We start from the raw sequence: 23,672 nt of genomic DNA on the forward strand, positions 1-23,672 counted from the left end.
AGTGAGAAGAAGGATAAACTATTCACTCTTCCCTATTTCTTTCCTCTCGTTGCACAAAACGCGCCTCACAGGATTTAACTCCCCCACATTTCCAGATTGTGACATGGGCTCCTACTGGCAGCTACTAGGGAAGCCGGGGCCTCTGTGGATCCCACTGGGCCAATGGAGCTCCCCTTATAGCATGTACGATGGAGCCCATGCCAAAGCTAGCCTTTACCATCCATCTGGGACGGCTGAGCCAGCTGGTGGTGTCGAGAGACAAAATGCAGTTGAAGCAATCAGAATTTATGATTGAAGGAAGGGCAAGAGTCTTTGAGTCTTTGACAGGGTTGCTTGGACAGGGAAGCAGAGCAAGTGCTGAGATCAAGGGGAAAGGGGGTTCAAAAGGATCTGAAGAGGTATATAAATTAGTGCATTAAATGTGTGTTTAACTTGTGTAGCCACATTTATATTTCTTTAGATTTATGTTTTCATTTAGCTTGTTTTAGTGCTTACTGCCAGTCCTTCTTATCTCTTAGTTGACAGAAAAATATAATAGTTTGGAGTAATTCTCTCCTGTAACGTAGTGTGTTGCAACAGAGAAGTCCAAGACTAACATCAGTTTTGTTCTTTCTAGGTAACATCTTTTTTTTCTCCTTGAAAATGTTGCTATTTATTTATTTACTTATTTTATTAGTTTCAGGTGTACAAAACAACATAATGATTAGACATTTATACCCCTCACAAAGTGATAACCCCACCAAGTCTACTACCCCTCTGGCATCATACAGAGCTATTACAAAACTATTGAGTATATTCCCTATGTTGTACTTTACATCCCATGACTATATATATATATATATATATATATATATATATATATATATATATATATATTTGACATTCAGAATTATTTTATATTCGTTTTTGGTGTACAGTGCAGTGGTTAGGCATTTATATGATCTATGAAGTGATCCCTCCGTTAAGTCCAGTACCCATCAGACACCCTGTATAGAATCAACATTATTGATTCTATCTAGGTAACATCTTTTATTTCTTTCATGGATATTTATAGGACTGTAGTCTTCTAATTTAAACATTGTCAGGACATGTCTAGATGCAGGTCTTTGTCATTTATTCTTGCCCCAAACATGGCTATACGAGTATATTTGATTTTCTGCCAATTGTTTTGGTCTCTTCTTCATGATTACCAATTTCTTTCCTCTTTTTTCTTGCCTTTACTTCTATCACCTACCTCTGACTTCCATGTCTTCACCCTGAAGTATCTCAAGCAATCCTCATTGTTTAGTCAATCTTTCTCCAGAATCCAGTCTTTCTTTATTGTCAATGTGGATTTCAATTCTGTGATTGCATCATTTTTGTATCATTCTCGTCCTTCTTTATTTCACTCATAACATTCTACTGACTTTCCATTTCAGCCTGGTCTCTTATATTTCGTCTCACAGTTTATGAGTGCATGTTTCTAGAACATGCATGGATTTTTGGACTCTATTAAGGATGCAGGTAGGCTCCGAAATTTTCTTTTGGGTCCTGCAGTAGCTCATTCTTATGCTTTTCCTTTGAGTCTTTATAATGCTGTTTCCCTTGTTCTGACATATTTATTCATAGGCTCCATGTTGGCATATTTATTCATAGGCTCCATGTTGACTTTTCTTCTTTTTTCACTCATGTTCCTATAAGTAAGAGCCCTCAGACTTACTGTTTATGAACAGACAATGTGCATATTTCTCTTGGTCCTGTTTCCTATGCACTTGTACGTATGTTAGTTCTTATTTCAACTTCCATGTCTACTAGGCATTGACCTCCTGCAGTTTTGCTCTGTTGGCTTTTCCTATCCCATTGTCCGACCATTTGTTACCCTGAAATGATAGAGCACATGAAGAACTACAAAATTCTTAGTGTGCACTGCTCTTAGGTTCATCCTCTCTCAGCCTCTATCTACAGTGCTATATATTGGAACACTGTATTTATCGACATGTAGCCTGCTCCCTTTTCCTGCCCTGATGTTTTCTTGAAGCTCTTCCCTCATTGATGTAGAACAACAGGGGAGGGATAATGAAGGTAAAGGGAGGACGAGGTGATTAATACAACTCTGGCTCCCTCAAAAAGCAACGCATATCTGTTAAAGTGATAACCACAAAATTTCTAGTTGGTGCAGACCCTTGATCTGAGGCAGGGGGCAAAGAGATAGATACCACGTACCTTTTATCCTTTTTCAAACAGTATCTAATTCATATGATAAAATTTGACTAGGCTTTGAAAGGAAGTGGAGGTAGGAATTTCTTTATGTAGTTCAATATGCCTTAAATTTAGGAATTTTTATGTTCTTGGACTTAGTGTTTGCTGGTGTGTTGAGTTTTCTTTCATCTTAGTTGTTTTCACACTATGACTGAGGACTGAAGGCAGTTTTCCTTGCCCAAAACATGAGTCTGTCAAAATAGCTAAACTTTGAGGAATTCACCGTTGAATTACAGCTATGCTCAATAACACATTAAACCAACAGTAACTAAAACACAAGGGATTACCATTGAGAGTCAGCTGAGAACTCTGAGAGACTTAAGTCAAAGAGCACAAACAGGACCAGTGAGGTGGGAGAGTGTAAAAATTTTTTCTTAGTGCCTGAGTAGAGAATTTAATATCTTTTGCTTTGATTATCTAAACCATATACATATACTCAAGCCTATTTGGAAGTAGAAAAGCTTTTGAAGCCAAACAGCCAGTTATTCTAAAAGCATCTTATGGTTTAATTAAATTGAGCACATTTTCAAAACAATAAATTGCTTAAATCCAAACATTTAAAAATAAGGATTTATTTATATGGTCAGGGTTTGAGAATATAGTATACTGTACTGTGTCAGTTTTCCATATCAAAGAAACCTGGTGAAAGGCTAATTAGGTGTGTGTGTGTGTGTGTGTGTGTGTGTGTGTGTGTGTGTGTGTGTATTTCCTTTTGACAGGTTACAACATCAAGGTCAGAACATCAGGAATGAAGTAGATAACAAAAAGAACATGCAGTGGAGCCTCAAAAGAAAATGCCTGTTCAATATTTGCAACTGACTAAAAGGGAAAAATATTGAAGTACATTCATTATAGCTCTATTAAAGTATTTAAGTCACTAAGTAGATTAGAGGGTTTACTGCTGCTTATGAAACTGAAGCATCTCACAAAAAGCATTAAGTTATTCTTTGCATAGTCTCATAACAGCTTGTCATTCTGCAACTAACATGGAAATATGACATTGCAAGGTTTATAAAGTACATATTTTTTTATTGATTCTATGCTTTCAAGTTGAAGTTTTCATTTTCAATCCAGGAATCAATAATTTATGGAATTAATTTTTCATTATAAATTTCTCACAGCTGCTGCTTTAGGAATGTTCTGACACTAAGCAGGAATGTAAATTGAACATATTTCTGTGCAGGAATTCTAGGGAGTAGCGAATCAAGGTTTAGGCTGTTGTAGAGTTGCCAAATATATTTGTGTATTCAATTTCAATATATTTGATCCGGAATCACGTAGACACCTTTAAAAGCACAATTCAAACAGCTTATTTGTTCTGGTAATGAGTGAATCATGGTAATACATAAGCCTCCTGAATGAAAACTCGTTAGCAGAGTCAGTTTTTAAGATAGTCCAGCAAGTATCTCTCAGACAAATTAGTTAGCCTGGACCCAGCATACCAAAGCTTGAAATGAATTAGTTAAGCCTAAAAGTAACAAGGCTAAGAGTTTAATAAAAATAGAAGATCCCATTGCTACTATTCATCTTATGGCTACTAATATTCAATGAAGTGTGATATGTTATTATTGAGGCACAAACCAGAAGTGGCTTTATATTTGAGGGTGAAAAAAAGCATCAGCTTTTCACTATATTTATTAGTGTTTAGTAGGTACCAGATATTGTTCTAGGTGCTAGAGATTCATCAGACAAAAGTCCCTGCTCCTGTGGAATTTACATTCTAGTGAGAGGAGAAAGATATCACAATAAATGTAAGTACATACATTATATAGTTTGTTAGAAGGTGACAAGTGCTACAAACAAAACGTAGAGCAGGCTAAGAGGGATCAGCAGTGGTTCCAATTTTAAATGAGGAAGCAGGGCTTTATTGGGAAGATGATAGTTGAACTAAGATTTGAGAGTGAACTATGACTAAATCTGGGAGGAGAGCCCTTTAGACAGAAAAGATGGTGCAAAAGTCCTGAGACAGGAGCATGCCTGGTAGGAATGAGACAGGGAGGAGGACCACGTGGCTGGAACAGAGGAAGCAAGTGAGAGAGATAGTAGTAAAAGTTAGATAGGTAATAGGGGAACTGGATCACGTAGGCCCTGGTAGGTCATCATAAGGACTTTAGCTTTAATTTGACTTTTGTTTTAACAGGATTACTCCCGTTGCTTATGTTGAAAAGGGACTTTAGCGGGCAAGGCATAAACAGGGAGACCTGTCAGGAGGCTATTGCAATAATCCAGGTGAAAGTTGATGGTGGCAGATCAGGTAGGTGGTCAGGCTCTGGATATATGTTGAAGGTGCAGGCAATAAGATTTTCTGATGGATGAGATGGGGCTTATAAGAGCTGGGCAAAGTATTTAAATTTTACAAGAGGAAAAGTGTGAGTTATTAACTGAGATGGGGAACACTATGGGTGTTACAGGTTTTCAGGGGGAAACTGGAAGTTCCGTTTTGAACATGTGAAATTTGAGATGTCTGCTAGTGGAAATATTAAATAGACAGCTGCTTATACCAATCTGGAGTTCATGTGAAGGGCTAAGGCTGGAGATAGAAATTTGGGATTTGTCAGCATATGGATTATATCTAAAACCATGAGATCACCAAGAGAGTGAATATAGCCAGAGAAGAAAAGAGATCCAAGAACTGCACTTGGGGTGCTCCCACGAGGTTGGGTATTGAGGAAAAAACACAGGATGTCAAAAAGTATCCAGTGAGGTTAGAGGAAAACCATGAAGGCATGGAAAGCCAAGGGAAAATGTTTCCAATAGGAGGAAGTGATGAATTGCAACAAATGCTGCTGATTAGCCAAGTAAAATTATTACTGAAAATGTCTGCTGGATTTAGCAATGACCTTGACAAGAGCAATTTCTGTGTCATGGTGGAAATGAAAAAGCCTGATTGGAGTAAGTTTAAGAGAGAATGGAAGAAACAGCATTAGAAATAGAAGTTGTAGACAATCCTTTTGAGTTTTACTGTAAAGGTGAACAGAGAAATGGGTTGGTTAGCTGGAGTGGGAAGCAGGAGAAATAACGGCATATTTATTTGCTATTGAGAATGGTCAGTGGAGAGGAGAAATTTGATGTTGTAAGAGACAGGAGAGAATTGTTAGAACTATATTCTAGAATAAACAAGAACAGATGGGATCAGGTGTCCACCTGCAAGGTTGGTCTCATGTAAGAGCATGCACAATTCATCTACTGTAATTGGAGGAAAAGCACACTTTACGTACAAATGACAGTAGATGGATTGATGACCTTGTGGGCTAGGTTCACTTTTGGATGCTTTTATCTCATTTAAGCAATAAGCAAGACCTTCAGCTGAAAGTGAGGATGAGGAAGAGGTGCTGGAAATTTGAAGAGAGGAGAAGTTAGGAAACAGTTATCTAGGAGAGTGGGAGAACGAATGGACTGGCCAGATAATAATACAATTAACAGATAAGGTTAAGGGAATATTTGAATAATAATAAGAGCACTTTGATTTTATACTGTTACTATTAGTGGAGCAAGAATTGAGCTTAAATTTTAGAAAATGGTGGAAAAACAATTCCAGGCAACTAAATCTAATATGAAAAAAAACCCTTGATTTTTTTTAACCACTTACAAGTTCCGGCAAATTTACTATCTGAGGAACAGGAAATGCAGGGCGGGGCCATGACAGCGGGGTCCGCGGCTGCGCAGAAGCCCAGCGAGTGGAGGAGGCGCTCAGCGGCTAGAGCGGCCGGAGAACACGCCTGGGCCTCTCTGCTCTGCCAGCAGCACGTCTCGTTGCTCGGGGAAGGTTCTGGAAGCTTGGGAGCAACCAAGTTGGCGCCAGGTATGTTTGCAGCCGCCTTGGGGATGATCCTGCCGAGGACCAGACTCTTCACATTCATCATTGTTCGTTCTTCTGCCAATGTGTTTTTCCCTCAGACTTGCCAAGAGCAAATCTTTACCTCAGGATTTGGGCGGGGTGAGGGAGGGTCCTCCCCACACTTTTCTTCCTTTAGGAGTTGTGTTGGAAGAGGTTTCCTTAGATTTTTCATGTGGGGTTATAAACCTGCTTCCTTTCCAGAAGTCTGGTCATCCACCGGGTGAATTTATATTTTATTTGCTTTTGGTGTTGTTCGTAACTCCCCCTCCCCCAGGGAAAAATAAATCTTAAAAAGTAAAGAATGGAAGGGGCCATGAAGATCCTTGCAGGCCAACCTCTCTCGTTTGACAACTGAGGAGACTGAGCGGGGGCGGGAGGAAGCCATTTACGGGAGATTGTGCGCCGTTCAACTTATTTAAACTTGAAAACTTGGGAAACACAAACAAAACCGTAACAGCCCAGAGTACTACGTAGGGCCCTGGAACTGACAAAGGCTTAAGAAGCCATTGGGTCCAAGCTTTTTATTTTCAGATGAGAGAGCAGGCCTGCTAGAGGGGAAGTGATGGGCTCCAAGTCACACGGCTCTGGGGACGTGGTCTAGGCGCGTTTCCCTAGAGATACTGAGGCAGCCTGGCTGCCTCAGCCCTGTTTTTCCAAATCATTCTTAGTTAACGGTACACTCTTGGGGATCTACTGCCCCCAATTACTTTGTCAATTATTAGTGCACAAAATTACTTAACCTCCCTTAACTGTAGTTAAATTGGTTAAATTTGTTTATAAAACCTACATATAAGAGTGTAAGGATTTAAAAGGCTATATATTATGTGGGTGTATTTTCAGGTGGGTTGTCGTTAGCTAGACAGTGTATTAAGTTGCATAGGGGGAAATAAAAATTGCAGCTCTTCTTCCAGCTAGCTAGTAAGACATTAAAAAACAAATACGTATTTGTTGAGTGTCTGCTGTGCACCAGGTGTTGGAGATATAGTAGTTATTAGATAAAACAGAAGGTGTCCTTGCTCTCATAGAGCTAGTTAACTTGTCATTCATTCATTCATTCATGCAATAAATGAGGAAATTATAGAGCAGCTGGTTTCAACGCAGCGGGAAGAACTTTCTAATTACTGGAGTTGTTCAAAAGGAGAATGAAACCGCCTTAGGAGATATTAACTCACCATCACTGAAAGTGACTTCCATTTGGATCATTTGATTTCTAAATTTTACTTTGAACTAATTTTGTATTCAGTACCATGGAGAATATAAATGTATTTGATGTTTAAAAGCTTGTGATTCAGGGGAAATGAAATATGTTTATAAATAATTTTGTTGGGCCAAATATGGTAATTGCTCAACAGAGGTGTTGTAAGGTGCATTCTGAGGAAGGAGAGATCTCATTTAGTTTGAGGGGATCAGGGATAGTTTCTTGCAGGAGACAGGTTCTCTACTGGGCCTTGAAGGAGAGGGAAGATTTTTTTAATAGACTTTATTTTTTAGAACAGTCTTAGGTTTAGAGAAAAATTGAGATGATAATACAGTGTATTCCCACATACTCTATACCTAGTTTGCCCTACTAACATCTTACATTACTATGGTACGTTTGTTACAGTTAACGAACTAATATTGCTATATTATTATTAACCAAAGTCCATAGTTTATTCAGATTTCCTTAGTTTTGTTTTTGGGTTTTTTTTGCCTAATGTTCTTTTTTCTGTTCTAGGATTCCAACCAGTATACAACATTACATTTAATTGCAGTGTTTCCTTAGGTTCCTTTTGGCTGTGACAATTTCTCAGTCCTTCTTTGTTTTGATGACCTTGACAAAATATCCTTGTGGAGTGCCCATTGGATATTTTGTAGGCTACCCTATTATTGAAAGTTTTTTGGAGTATTTCTCATGATGGGACGGGGGTTATGGGTAATTGAAAGGAAGATTACATCATATCAAGAGTACATACTATTGACATGATTTATGTCTATTGATGTTGACTTTGACCACCTGGCTGGAATACTATTTGTCAGGTTTCTCCAACGTTTCTGGAGACGGTGTCAGGAGATTTATCTCTTCTCCCTCATTTATTAATTTATTCAATCATTTATATCAGTATGGACTTACGGATATTTATTTTATACTTTGAATTATAAGATAATAGTATTTTATTTTGCTACTCAGATTTTTCCAGCTTTGGCTATTGGGATCTCTTTCAGTTGGTTCCTCTACTCTTTTGACATACCCCCTCACTGTGTTTTTTTCTTTATTTGTTTTTGTTTTTAATCACTTCCTTACTTTCTGGCACTACAAAATGCCCTAGGCTCATTGTGTGTGTTTCCTGCCCCAATCCTAGAATCAACTGTTCTCCAAGGAGCCATTGTTCCTTTTATTGGAGAATGGTATTAGAAACCAAAGTCTGGCTAGGGGATCATTTCTTTTAGGCCCTTCTCTGCTGACAAAGCAAATAAATAAATGCATGTATACTAATCCATGTATATACACATATCTACAACTATTTCTATATGTATTCATGTGTATCTATATTAAGCTAACAATGAGTTCCTACTGATGTTGCCAACTGTATTCTGCCAGCACATCTAGCCTTGAGAGGTAGGATTAAAAAAAAAGAAGTAAACAAAAGTGTGAGGAATAAAGTAGAAGAACGCTGTTACGAACATTCTTGTACAAGTCTCCTAATACATGTTGCATGTATTTCTTTTGAATATAAACTTAGGAGTGGAATTGCTGGGTTATAGTTTATGTGTATCTTCAACTTAATAAATAATACCTGTCAAGAATTGTGAGAAGTCTGAGATTTTACCCCACTTGCAAGCTAACCTATTAACTGATGCTGGCAGAAGATACAAGATGCCTGAATTAGAAACAGAGTTTTTTTAAAAAATTCAGGCAAAACCAGTAGCCAGAATTTCAGGTTCCTGTTGGTTCCCCTGGCATTCAAATCCCACAGGGGATAGATGTGTGGGAATAGTAGACCTAGATGGATGCGCATACAGTTGGTCATGTTAACAGAGAGGAACACTGAGTGGAAGATTAAACTATGTTCAGTCTATGAAAAGGTATAAATACGGTATAAATATGTAAAAATGCGATATAACAGTTTAAAAATGGCACACCTGTATAGACCATGAATGAAGCTTGTAGGCCTGGGAGTTTCTCTGGGTGAATCAGTGATTGAGTGGGGAGTGAATGTGAAGCCTAGGACATTACTGTACAATACTGCATACTAAGACTACACCAAATTTGTATATATAAAAAAGATACTTCTTCAATAATAACCTTAGCTTATTGTAACTTTTTTACTACTCTGTATGAACTTTTTAATTTTTGAAAACTTTTTGACTCTTTTGTAATAACACTTAGCTTGGAACACAAACACATTTTACAGCTCTACAAAAATATTTTCTTTCTTTATAGCCTCATTCTATAAGCTTTTTATGTTTTAAAATTATCTATATACATATATATGTTTTCTTTTACTTGTTAAACTTTTTTGTTAAAAAACTAAGACAAAAACACACTGAAAAAGATGTTCTGAGACCCAGTTTTTAATGTGTGTGTAGGGAGGGGCGGAGGGGATATTTTCTCACATACCACCAAGCAATTCTTAGACCCAATGCCAGCAAGGAGTCTGAGAATTTAACTCAATTCTGACAATATCTACCTGGAGATAGCATCAGAATTCACAGGTTAAGGGTTCAGTCCTGTAAGACTACCCACCTGCCTCCTTTAGATGCCAGTCACAAGCCCAGGCTGTTTTCTGTACTTCTGACCAACTGGTTATAGATCTGAGATTTGATTAATTTGCTAGGGCAGCTCACTCAGAGAAACATGTTACTTACTAGCTCACTGGTTTATTACAAAAGGATATAACTCAGGAACAGCCAGATGGAAGAGATGTATGGGGCAAGTTATGTGGGAAAGGGCGTGGAGCTTTCATGCCCTCTCCAGGTGTGCCACTCTCCCAGCACCTCCAAGTGTTTACCAACCACGAAGCTCTCTGAACGCTGTCCTTTTAAAAGGTTTTTATGGAGGCTTTATTACATAGTCATGGTTGATTACATCATTGGCCATTGGCAATTGATTCAACTTCCAGCACTCCTCAGAGGTTTCGGGGATAGGACTGAAAGTTCCAACCCATCTAATCACATCTTTGGATCTCCTGGTGACCAGCCCCCATCCTTAGATGCTTTCTAAAAAGTCATTTCATTAACATAACAAAAGACACCTGTCTTTATCACTCTCAACACTTAGGAAATTCCAGAAGTTTTAGGAGCTTTATGCTAGAAATGGTATTAACACCAAATATGTATTTTTTATTATAAACCACAGTATCACAAACACACACTAGCCTCAGCCTACGCAGAATCAGGATCATCAATATCACTGTCTTCCATGTCCGTATCTTGTCCCACTGGAAGGTCTTCAAGGGCAACTACACACATGAAGCTGTCCTCTCCTATGATAACAATGCCCTTTTCTGGAATATCTCCTGAAGGACCTGAGGCTCTTCTTGAGGAGATGTCACTCTTCAGAAATACATCCATTGTGGTTTGCTTAATTTTCTTCTTTTTTTTTCATCCTGGATTTGCTTGTAAGCAAATAATGAACCGTGAACATTCCTCTCAATGAAAACCCTTTCGTGTTGGGGTCCATGTTTTCAAACTTTTTAAGGGGCTTGTTGAGGTCTGTAAAAGCTGCTAAACTCTTCACTGAATTTTCTGGGGGTTCTTCTTTTTCTTCTCTTGCAGGTTCCTTTCCTCTTGCATTTTCTTTAGCTATGTATTCCTGTTCTTACAACTTCTCATTAAGTCAATTCCTCAGGAACCACCTCTAGGAGCTCAAGTCATTTTCATCCAACACCCAAGCTAAAGTTATTTGCCCTCTCAACCACAGCTTTGTTGATTTTTGCAACCTTTGTGCTATGGCTGCAAGACCATAGGATGGTTATGATGTCACTAGGAGTTTTTCAGCTCCATTATAATGGGTCCACCATCATATATGCAGTCTGTTGTTGACCAAAATGTTATACAGTGTATGACTGTATAATAAAGGTGATGTAAACAAGCCCCCAGACAATGTCATACTCAAAGGTGAAAAACTGAAAGATAAGGAAAGGGGTGAAGGAAGGGGGGGTGGGCAGTCTTACAGGTCTGAACCCTTAACCTGTGGATTCTGATGTTATCTCTGGGTAGATAGTGTCAGAATTGGGTTGAATTCTCAGACTCTGCTGGCGCTGGGTCCAAGAATTGCTTGGTGGTATGTGAGAAACTACCCCCGAAACACATACAGATGTTGGAAACTGGGTCTCAGAACACCCCTTCCAGTGATTTTTTGTCTTCGTTTTTTAACAAAAAAGTTTGAAAAGTAAAATAAAAATAAAACGTTTTAAAACATAAAAAGCTTATAGAATGAGGCTATAAAGAAAGAATTTTTATAGAACTGTAAAATGTGTTTGCGTTTTAAGCTAAGTGGCCATTTCTATTCAACATAGTATTGGAAGTCCTAGCTAGATCAGTTAGGCAAGACAAAAAAATAAAAGGCATCAAAATGGAAAGTAAAATTGTCCGTATGTGTAGACATGATCTCATATATAGAAAACCCTAAAGACCCCATTAAAAAAAACAACCCCAAAACTTAGAACTAACAAGTTCAGTAAAGTTGCAAGATACAAAATCAACATACCAAAATTAGTTGTATTTCTATATACTAACAATGAGCTATATGAAAAGGAAATTAGAAAAATATCCCATTTACAATAGCATCAAAAAGAATGCTCTCTAGTGATATTTCTTAGCTTAAAGTCTATTTTTTAAATTAATATAGCCACTCCAGCCACTCCTTACTTAAGTAAGGAGATGAAAGACTTGTATACTGAAAACTACAAAACATTGATGAAAGAAATAGAAGACACAAATAAATGGAAAGACATCTTGTGTCCATGGATTGGAGGACAATGTAGTTAACACATCTATATTACCCAAAGTGAGCCCATTCACTTTCACACTGTAGGTGTATATGACCTTTGGAATATTAGCCTCAAAAAATGAATTGGAAACTGTTCCCTTCTCCTCTATTTTCTGAAATAATTATTTGATAGGATTCACTAGTGAAGCCATCTGGGTCTTGGCTTTTCTTGGTGGGAAGATTTTTAACTACTAATTTGATTTCTTTACTTGTTAATAAACCTATTTAGATTTCTATTTTCTCATTTCTAGTTCTTCACTACCGATACTTTGTGTCTTTCTTAGAAAAGTGTCCATTTCTTCTAAGTAATCAAATCTTGTTGGCACAAAGTTGCTTATAGTATTGCCTTATAATCTTTTTCACTTCTGAAAGGTCAGCAAAGATTATCCTTTCAGTCCAGATTTGGTAGTTTATATCCTCTTTTTTTTCTTAGTGTAGTTAAATGTCAATTTTGTTGATCTTTTCAAAGAACCAACTTTTTATTTCATGAATTTTCTGTATTTTTTTCTGTTTATTTCATTGATTTCTGCTTAAATCTTTGTTACTTCTTTTTAATTGCTTTGGGTTTAATTTGTTCTACTAGGGTTTTTTTAAAAAGTGAAGTAAGGTACTAATTGGAGATCCTTCTTCTTTTATAATTTAGTCTTTTAAAGCTACAAATTTCTAAGTACTGCTTTACCTATATCCCATAAATGTTGTGTTTTTGTTTTCATTCAATTCAAAGTATTGTGATTTCTTTGATTCGTGAGTTACATATAAGTGTGTTTTTAATTTCCAAGTATTTGGGAATTTCCCCAATTTTTTTCTTTATATTGATTTTTAATTTAATTCTGTTGTGGTTAGAGGACATAGTTTATATGACTTGTTTCATGTATTTTGGATCTCTGTTAGGTGGATATACATTTTTAATTGTTATATATTTCTGAAGTATTGACCCTTTCATCATTATAAAGTATCTATCTGTCTCTAGTGATATTTCTTAGCTTAAAGTCTATTTTTAAAATTAATATAGCCACTCCAGCTCTCTTATGGTTACTGTTTGCATGGTGTATCTTTTTCTGTTCTATTACTTTAAATATATATATATATATCCTTGAATCTAAAGACAGCATATAGTCAGATTTTGCTTTTACTGGAACATTTCACCCATTCACATTTAATGTAATTATTCAGTAAGAATAATTAAACTGAACAATGGAATACAATAGAGAACTCCAAATTCAAAACAAAAGAATAGAGAACCCAGAAACAGACCTATGCACATTTGGAAACAATGTATGACTAAGGTGGCATTGCAAATGACCAGGGGGAGGAAGAAATACTGAATAATTAGTGTTGGGACAACTAGATAGCTACATTTTTAGTATGTGTGCTGCCGAAGTGAGCACTAGATAGCCATACTTAAAAAAAATGAAATTGGTTCCCTACTTCAGAATATACAAAAATTCAGTGGATTAAAGACTTAACATTTGAAACGCCAAGCTAAAACTTTAGAAGACAATGGAAGAGAATGAGACTATCTGTGACTTTGAGGTAGGGAAGGATTTCTTGAATAAGAAACAAAAAGCACTAACCATAAATGAAAAGAGTGATAAATTTGACAATATTGAGAAAATTTAAACTTGAGTTTATCAAATATTACCATAAAGAAGGGGAAAAGACAGGTCCAAACTGGGAGAAAAAACACATAGCTGATAAAGATTGATATCCAGAACATATAACGAAATCCTACAGATGAATGATAAAAAGAAAAAATGTGCACAAATACATAAGCATTTCACAGAAGTGGAAACATGGCTTAAGGGTGTTCAGTCTCAATAAAGAGCAGGAAAGGGCCTATTTAAACCACAATGAAATTCCATTTTATACTACTAGATTTATAGTAATTAGTTTTTACCTTTTTCCTCACCAATCTCGGACATGTATACCTTACACTTTAGTGCACCGAACTTTTTGAAATTCTCTTATTACACCATTTTCTTTTATTATCTGGGTGCCAATGTACAGTACTTGTTGTGTTGTTATTGTTGCCTAGAATGCTCTTCCTTGTCTTAGCGCAGTGGGTCTTCAAGTATGGTTCCCAGACCAGCATCCATGGCATCATTAATGTACTTGTTAAAAACGCAAATATCCTGGCCCTCCTCCTAAACTATCTTTTCAAGGACGTTTATATAGTAAAAACTTTATAAGTTAGAGATAGAATTTCCCTCTAGAGCAGAGGGTAGATTTGCTTGCAACCCATTATAAAAATCCTGTGTTCAGGGTTTCTTTTCTCTGATACAACCCACTGTGTGGGCTATTACCTAGCCTTGTCCCATCACTCTGTGGGAATTGGTCTTGGGGAACTTCCACAAGTAAATGATGATACTCTTATTGCTGTGAGTAAAAAAACTGTCCTTTCTCTCTAATTCAAGTCTTATGTTTTTTGCTGTATCCATGAAACTTTGGCAGGCAAACTATTTCGCTTTCCAAGAAGGAGAGCTAGGCTAGCTTGTAAGTAGACCTTTCATAGTTCTTGACACAAATCTTTTTTCTTTAAGTTAGTGCTCTGAAATGGAAACCATTGCTTTTAATAATTGTTAATAGGAAGCTTAGTATTGAATAGGCTTACTTTACAAGACAGATACTTTTTCAGTGTCAAATTTTGACTTTCAAATATTCTTTAGAGTGTCTCCATTATCATCGTTTTATTTCTATCTTTAATTTACACATTTATAAAACATTTCTGTGTGTTCTTTTTGTTCTTATTTTTCTCAGATTGTGGCAGCATTAGAAGTTGAGTTGATCCAAAGACAGACAGATGGCTGAAAGTGCTGGAAAAGAAAATATAAAATGGATGACCACCATTATTATTAGCTCATCTCTTAAGGTAAAGAGGCATTTGGGCTACTGATCTTTAAATTAAAAATTAAAAGCAGTAGAGCAATAGTTTTAAAGATCCTTAGCTTGATTGATTATCCAAAGTTGTGTGGATCAGTAATTACATAAGCGAAATGTATTTTAAAGATAAGTTATAAACTTTACTGCATCCATTTTCAACATCCTACTTCTCTAAATATTTGAAGGTTGGAAATTTTCTAAAGTCCTTTTTTTCTCTCTAAGCCTGTTCTTAAGGAATTCCAGAAACAGTATCACATACACACATAAACATTACTTAAGGTTTTTTGAGAGAAAAAGAGAAACAGATCTGTCTAGTCTTAGTGGCATAGGGAGGAGCAGTCAATTTAATTGTCACCTCCTTGGCTTATCTTTCTTCTGACTGCTTTTCCAATTTTGGCACTCAATGGTTTAATGTATGAACTTCTTTTTATTTTTTGAGGATTCGTGAATCTGTGAATTGGTGTCATTTGTCAAGTTCTTATATAGAGGAAATGTTCTTTCCCTGGAGGAGCCAACATTATCAGACATAGCTTTCAAAAATGTAGAGACTATTCTTTTTCATGTGTTTTGTTTGGGGTTACACATGTCTCTGAGTTTCGTCAAATATAAAATTTGCTTTTGTTTCTCATTCTCCTCTCTGCCTTTGTGTACTTTCCAAAGAAAGAAGGGGACACGGTCACTTTTATTCCAATAGTTCCTATTATTTAATAATTTAAATGGTGGTTTATATGCTATTTGTACACATAAATCTTTTTCTTGCGAATTATTGTTTTAGAAAAAATTTTAGAAGTAGAATAATTGGATTGAAAAAAGAGGCATGCACATTTTAAAACTTTTGATATGTATTGTCAAGTTATCTTCCAGAATGTTGTTATTTATACTGCTATCAGCAGTACATACATAAGAGGGTCAACTTACCCTCAAGCTTGCCAATTCCATATATTATCATATGAAAACCTTTACTAGTTTGATAGCTTGTGTTTTATATTTACTTGATGACAAGGGGGAGTAAACATTTTTCATATATATTCATTATTTTAATTTGTTCTATAATTGTATCTTTCCTTTTTTCTATTGGCATAAAAACTAAGTTTTTATTCTTTCGAAATATTAAAAATAATATACATTTGTTATAATATTTATTACAAATTTTCTCAGGTTTTTTGCCTTTCAATATCATTTTATGATGTAGGTTACAAATTATTATTTCTAGTTAATCTTAAGGAATTAAGACATTTGTTTTTATTATATAGCAAATTCAACTGTTTTTTCTTTTAAGATGTTTGAAATAGCTTATTTTTATAAAATATTTTATATCTCAGCTTAAATATATGTTACACATATATGTACATGATCACATACAAATCATCATTACAAATCATATAGTCTTGAGTCTGATTCTGTTCTGTTCAATTTGTGTATTAAATATTGAATCATTATCACACTTTTCAATTCATTGTAGTTTTGTGACATATCTTAAAACCTGGTAAGGAATATTCCTTCCATATTATGCTTATGTTTTTTTTAAACATATTTATTCTTCTGGCCAGAAAATCAGCAAACTATGGCCTGTGGCCTGGCCCACGGCCTATTTTTGCCCAGCCAGTGAGTTAAGAATGGTTTTCACATTTTTAAAGGCTTTTTAAAAAAGACAGGTTAAAAAAGAGAAGGAGGGAGGAAGGGAGTTGAATTTTGTGAAATCGCCATTTCTGTGATTTAAAATTTCATGTTGGCACTCTTAATTTTCTAATAAACTCTGTATCAGTTAAGTGCCTGTTTTAATTTCTATTTTTATTTATATTTCCTTCCTTATGAATAGATTTACTAGATAGAGCACTAGTTTTACAGATTATTCATAGATGTTACATATGTAGAAAGAAGTATTGTAATGGCTTTTATTTGTAGTGCTGGTACAAAAAAGTTACAAAAGTTTTTTTACTGCACTACTCTTCAGAGCCTATAATGGATCAAATGCATTGTTATTTCCCCAAAGGAGATGAAACAGTATTTAGTGCTTCTCAATCTTATTTGAATAAGGAACATATTTTAATATCTTATGGGGCTAATATTCCATGACACATACTTTGGAAAATCTAGTCTTAGCTCTTAGTTATTTTGAAAAATTAACTCTTCGACTTACCTATTTTCTCTTGATTCAATACTTTCTCATTTAAAAAAAAAATTTTTTTTTAAAGATTTTATTGGGAAAGGGGAACAGGACTTTTATTGGGGAACAGTGTGTACTTCCAGGACTTTTTTCCAAGTCAAGTTGTCCTTTCAGTCTTAGTTGTGGAGGGTGCTGTTTAGCTTCAAGTTGTTGTCCTTTCAGTCTTAGTTGTGGAGGGTGCAGCTCAGCTCCAGGTCCAGTTGCCGTTGCTAGTTGCAGGGGGCGCAGCCCACCATTCCTTGCGGGAGTTGAGGAATCGAACTGGCAACCTTGTGGTTGAGAGGATGCGCTCCAACCAACTGAGCCATCCGGGAGGCAGCTCAGCTCATGGTGCCGTGTTCAATCTTAGTTGCAGGGGGCGCAGCCCACCATTCCTTGCGGGAGTTGAGGAATCGAACTGGCAACCTTGTGGTTGAGAGGATGCGCTCCAACCAACTGAGCCATCCGGGAGGCAGCTCAGCTCATGGTGCCGTGTTCAATCTTAGTTGCAGGGGGCGCTGCCCACCATCCCTTGCAGAACTCGAGGAATTGAACTGGCAACCTTGTGGTTGAGAGCCCACTGGCCCATGTGGGAATCGAACCGGCAGCCTTCGGAGTTAGGAACATGGAGCTCTAACCGCCTGAGCCACCGGGCCGGCCCCAATACTTTCTAATTTTATCATTATTTTCTTTTATTATTTTTATCGTAATTTTTTTAGTTGGCTCCCCCGATAAGATAGGATTGAAATTCATTAGCAGGGATACATGGGTCCTCACGATCTGTCAGCAGTTACTCCTGACATTGTCCCCAAATTGACTCATATACACCTTACACACTTACCATATAAGAATCACTTTCAGGTCTGAATGCCTTTGCCTATGTTATTCTTTCTGTCCATGTTGTTCTCACCTTTGTCTTCTTCCTTCACTTGTCTGCTTAATAAACTGCTTTCCACTTCAAAGATTTGACTCAAATTTTACGAAGCTTTCCTGACTCTTTTGCATCTGTCACATCTTTTTATATAGTTTCTGGTTCTTTGCCAAAATTCTCAACCTTGTCTTTTATCTTCTTGAAAATAGTAAACAGCTATTTTAAGGTATACATCTGACATCTGCACTCTATGTATCCCTTGTGAGTCTACTTCTGTGTCCTGATGTTTCTTTCATTCAACCTTGTCTCTTTGTATGTCTGATTACTTTTTATTGTGTGTTGCAACTTATATTTGAAAAATTGTTTCTAGAAATAATTTGAGGCCTAAAATAGTGTTCTGTTACTCTAGAGAAGTCTTATTCTGCAAGAGACTTAAACCCTGGATGCCAGAGGGTTGCCAGATAAAATACAGGACACTCAAATTTCAGTTTTACATAAACAATGAATTTAGTAAGTATACCCCAAATATTGCATGGGACATACTTATGCTAAAAAATTATGTTTATCTGAAATTCAAATTTAACTGGGTGTTCTGTATTTTTATTTGTTCATCTGGCAATCCAAGCCTTAAGGTGTCTATTGTATGTAATAAATGAACTTATCTCCTATGCATCTAGAATGGTACTAATTGTAGGAGAATTAAGAAAATAGTTACCCAAATCATTTTCTTGGTTGTGTAGTTCAAATGAGGAGACCTGCTTGAGAAAGGTTGCTCTGGGGAGTGCTTCTGTAAGGTGCCAGGGAGCACTAGAAATACAGTATCACTTTAATACAATTTCAGGGATTGAAGTGATTTGAAGGTAAGCTGCAGTCCCCGTGAGAGCTGTTCTACTTTTGTCAAAAGCTCTATCCTGCCTCTCATCTGTCTTTTTCTGAATTGGCAGATGCCCTCGGGGAAAAAATGGCCTAAATGCTGGTCTGATGTCTTCGAATTTCTGTATAGATCTTGGTCTTGTAAATTTTCACTATTCTGCTAGCTCTCTGATGTATTCATGCAGATTTAAAAAATTGTCCAGCTTTTCCAGTTGCCTTCAGCAGGAGGGTTGGCCTAAATTACTTAGTTTGCCGTCGCTGGAAGCAATGTATAATTTTAAAACAGTAAGAGAAACTCATGGGAAGTGTCATAGTTGAACTCTAGGTCAGGATCTGTTTGAATGGCACAGATCCTGTGCCATTGGGAAGGAAAGGAAGTGTGTATTTTATACCTAATTCCAGCCTGTGTATTTAAAATATACATGATCTGAGAAAAAATATAAAATAAAATAAATATACCTAAGGGATTGTCTACTTGGAGAATAACAAGCTTGAGTTTTTGTCCAATCAGGAAACACTATTAACCGCTTATATTTTAGTGTCTTGGGTACTATGATCTAATTACTTGGTAGAATAGGAAATGAGATGACTTTTGAAATGGTTAGCATTTAAACCAAAAGTTTGGTTGCTGTCTTCATACATGTTTTCTGACTTACCTAAGGCTTAAAACATATTAAAAGTAACTGTAATGTAAACAGATGAACTGGAGAATTGGTGTCTCCTCATGGTATACTGTCTGGTATTTCATGGCTCTGTCAGTCATCTAAGAAACACATCACCACCCACCTCCCAGTTATACGTTAATGCATGTTAGACTCTATCTCCAAGTTGTTTTTTAAAAAGTTTGCATTTGCTCTAGTATTTAGTTTAGTTCTTTAATTCTGTCCTTAATTTCTGTTCCTAAGTAACATAACTAGTATACAACTCATTTCCAAACCTACAGTTGGTGTTTAAGCAGAACTAAAATTTTTTGCTTTTTTTTTCCCTCCATAGAATGCATGCTTAATGTCTCTTTTGATGATCAAGTCTTTAAGTGGTATAGTTATAAAATAAACTATTAAACTTATTTTATTAGCTTTAATTTAAAAAAACTATTCTAAATGTCTTAAGTTTGTATTTCTGAACTTTTTTTTAAAGAATTGTGAAGTTGCAACTGTCCTAGAAAATCGAAGCCACAAGGTTCGATATTCAGATTCAGTGGAAAATGGATCAATTGTATTTTCTGTTACTGGTACAGTACATTTGCTAATTGCTTTGATTTAAGATTCCTATAAAATATGTGAGTATAAGTTCTAATAATTTGGTAGTTCATTAACCACATAATAAGCTTAAGTATTATCTTCTGGGAGAGGTAAATGTATAAAATTTTGTTACTGCTGTAAAAGCAGTACATATGGCCAATTACAAAATATATCCCTTTTTAAGATTACAATTGTTGAACTAAAGCTGAACCAGTGGAGTCTGGTAGAGGATCGTTAAAAACTACTTGCTTTGGAACTGGTATGAAAATAGAACTAAGCCACCTCTCCAATAATCAATACCTGTATTAAAATATTACCTGTATTAACAAAGAAGTCAACATCACAATATTGGTCAAAATCCACATACATAAACAATATAGGAGAACGTTTTTCATGACTTTGTACAAGAGTTTGCTGAATGTAATATAAACAAATATTAACTAAAAGAATCAAATGGGGGCAGATGTTCCCGAAATCATAATACTGTACGACTGACTTGGGCAAAGTACGGGATGGAGTTAGATTAGGATATGAGAAGGCTGGGGACATGGGAAGGGGGCAGCTCCACTTGTGCTTGGGAAGTGATAGAAGTGGTTAAAAGGGGGAAATGAAGGAATTTATCAGGAGGGTTGCAACTAGATCTGTACTGTAGCAGAGGTTTTGGAAGGCAGGCACTTTCAAAAACTCCTAGAAATACGAGTAGAAGACCTCCAGGCTGAAAGTGGTCCAACCTCAAGCTCATCATTCCTGGCAGAATAGAGAGCCCTCTAGGGAGAAGTAAATATTTTTGGTGAACACCTACCATGTACTTTGACTTTTTATACATTATCTTTAATACTTTCAACAAACTTATCAAAGAATTATTACTCCAATCTTACAGATGAAGCAATTTACGTTCAGAGAGGTTATTTAAATTACCCAAGTTCCTCAATTAGCATATAAACACAATTTCCTTAGATTATGTCTTTTAAAGAACTAATTTTATCATTTTTTACAGAGCTAATTAGATCAAGTTTCCCTTCTGGACCATTCTTATAGGCCTGATACTGTTTCAGAAATCCTAGCTATGTTTACTGAGTGTATTTTATATAAAAGTTTATGGTACAAAGGTTCTCCAAGAAAAAATTGAAGGCTTGCTTAAGACTACCTTTCTTTAGTTGATGTTCAGCATTTAAAAATCGTTGTAACGTGGAAAATTAACTTTTAAGTAAAATTAGGCACTACCTTCATTTGTGGACAATACCTTAGTCTGAAAAAGAAAATGGTTACTGTCCCCAAAACTTTGTTTTCCTTAAGTATTTAGAGTAAGTCATCCTTTTACAGAGCACTTCAAAGAACTACCTGTTATTTTGTTGTGTAAGAATTTTGTTAAGTAATTTCTACTTTTTATGGGTTTGGGCCCTGGACACATAGCTGTTTCGATTTTACTGAGTTTACAAAAATATTTTGATTAGCATGGCAATGGTTTTTTATATTACATTCACCTTTCCTAGGAGTTGCATTTTTATTGATGGATGCTAAAGAATGCTTTATGTCAACTGAAGAAATAGTTCTAGCCAAAATTGAGAAGTTTATTAACATTCACCGAAATAGTTTTTTGGTTCTGTCTGCTGCCCTGCACGGGCCCGAGGAATGGAAACTGATGTTCAGGATTCAGCAGAGGTATGGAAGAATGGACTACAGACTTATTTTTCTTAAATTATAGTGTTTACTTCAGTTCTTAATTCTTTTAGGCAGGTGAGTTATGTTTTCCCAAAAGATAAACTTTGTAAGGTTAACCTGTCATATTTTATATAATGCAGGTTAAATAGCTATTCTGTGAATCAGGGTGACAAGTTTCTAAGTTCATGCTGATTTACGGGATTCTCCTGTAAGAACAAACCAAAAATGAACACTTTTCATTTAAGTTCTGGCTACAGAGCCGTGTCAATTCCTCTATTCAATAAGGCAGAGTATGAATGAATAAATAAAACACAAACAATAAGGATTTGTCTCTTCTTTCCACTTAAGATAACAGATGTATTTAACAGATGTAAGTCATATGATGTATTTAACTTATGAATTGTTTTTTCAGATTCCTGGGTAGTAATTTACGGATACTTCCAGTACACAACACAGTAAATGCTATTAATCTTATGTGCACCATAGCTAAGGTGAGTCACCTGAGGAAAATGACACATACATACACAGTCATACAGTTTAAGGTTCTTGACTTCAAAATGCACACCCTCTGGAGCAACACTGACAAATATTCTGCTTCTGCTCCCTTCAGAGAAGTTGCTATTTTCAGTATGCCACTCTTTCCCAAGCCTGAACTCAGCCTTCATGTCTTCTCTCTTTCTGGTAGCCACTACTAGAGTGACTCATTTTGGGCCAAAAGAGCATTTGGCCATGTATGTACGGTGTTGGCCCTATTGGTTACTTAAATCTTCCTTTAAATTCTAAAGTATAAATATTGGTCATGTTGTAGTCATGAACTGTCAGAGTGCAAACATACTATTTGATAGAATGCTGTCCACCAGTTGTCTCCTTTCTTTTCATGCTTATCATCCTTTGTGAACTGTGCCCCCAACTCGCCTAGGCCGTTAGGTGTTCCTTACTCTTACACTTCGAACAGATCTCCATTAAAGTAGTTCTTAACAGTATTCTACTTTTTGGTATGCATGTTTGAAATTCTTTAAGACGATAGGTATCTGTTAATCTAATAAGTCATACGTAGTATTTAGCACACAGAAGGTGATTGATACTAGTTGAGTAATTGAAAGTTAGGTATTTTTTTATGTGACCCCGTAAAAATACCGTTTCTATAAATGATGTTGCATGTTTGTATCTTCTTCCAGATCACTGCCAAACCACACATAGATAGCATCTGCTGCAGAATGATAACAACTAAGGCATACATCATTGAGCAAAGTCCTGTTTGGAAAACACTTCAAAAGATAAAACTGAGTAGTGATTCATTTAACCCAAATTAGAGTATGAATTATGAATGTTCTTTTGGAAGAATATTAAAATAATTATGTTGAATTATAGTGTTCAAATATATAAAGGTTTTTAAAATTTAAAATAAAATATATACAAAACTGATTATTTTTAGGAGTTTTGAGTAATTCCTTTAATGTTTAGGAAAATTGATACATACATGTAAAACTCAGATGCAATTTCTTAATGATACAAATTAAGTTGGATAGACAAATATTTATTAGGAAATAAAAATACAGAGTTTTCTAATTAGCTCCTTTAGACTAGGAAAAGTCATATATACTTTTCACCTTTTCCACAAGGGCAGCCAATAGTTCTAAAATTAATCTTAGAAGCATTCATACTTAACTGCTGCTTGAGGGGTGGTAATGGGACTTTTCTCCCTAAGACTCCTGAGACAGAGAAAAAGAAGGAAATTAAGAGAAACAGTCAACTGGCCTGAACTCAAAACTTCTCTCTATACTCTCTCACAGTGGTGTGATACCCAGTTTGACACTAGGAATACTAAAATATAACAAAACATCTAACTGGAACATAAAGTCTATCAGTATTTTTATAAATTCACTACAACTACGTGAATAAATAAGGGCAATTCAAGTTATAATTTTATGAAATTATAATACAAAATTACT

At 35.9% G+C, this 23,672-nt stretch overlaps 1 protein-coding gene across 1 annotated transcript; it reads left to right on the forward strand.

The window, feature by feature from the left end:
• The first annotated feature begins 5,637 nt into the window (after positions 1-5,637).
• On the forward strand, positions 5,638-23,622 carry LG06H1orf146 (linkage group 06 C1orf146 homolog). The gene is made up of 6 exons (XM_019753039.2): positions 5,638-6,040; positions 14,805-14,916; positions 19,955-20,048; positions 21,552-21,720; positions 22,133-22,211; positions 22,899-23,622. The coding sequence occupies exons 2-6, from the start codon at positions 14,848-14,850 to the stop codon at positions 23,031-23,033; spliced, it is 546 nt and encodes a 181-aa protein (XP_019608598.1). The 5' UTR covers positions 5,638-6,040; positions 14,805-14,847; the 3' UTR covers positions 23,034-23,622.
• The last annotated feature ends 50 nt before the right edge of the window (positions 23,623-23,672 follow it).

This window comes from Rhinolophus sinicus, linkage group LG06, assembly GCF_036562045.2.
Source record: "Rhinolophus sinicus isolate RSC01 linkage group LG06, ASM3656204v1, whole genome shotgun sequence".
Lineage (NCBI taxonomy): Eukaryota > Metazoa > Chordata > Mammalia > Chiroptera > Rhinolophidae > Rhinolophus > Rhinolophus sinicus.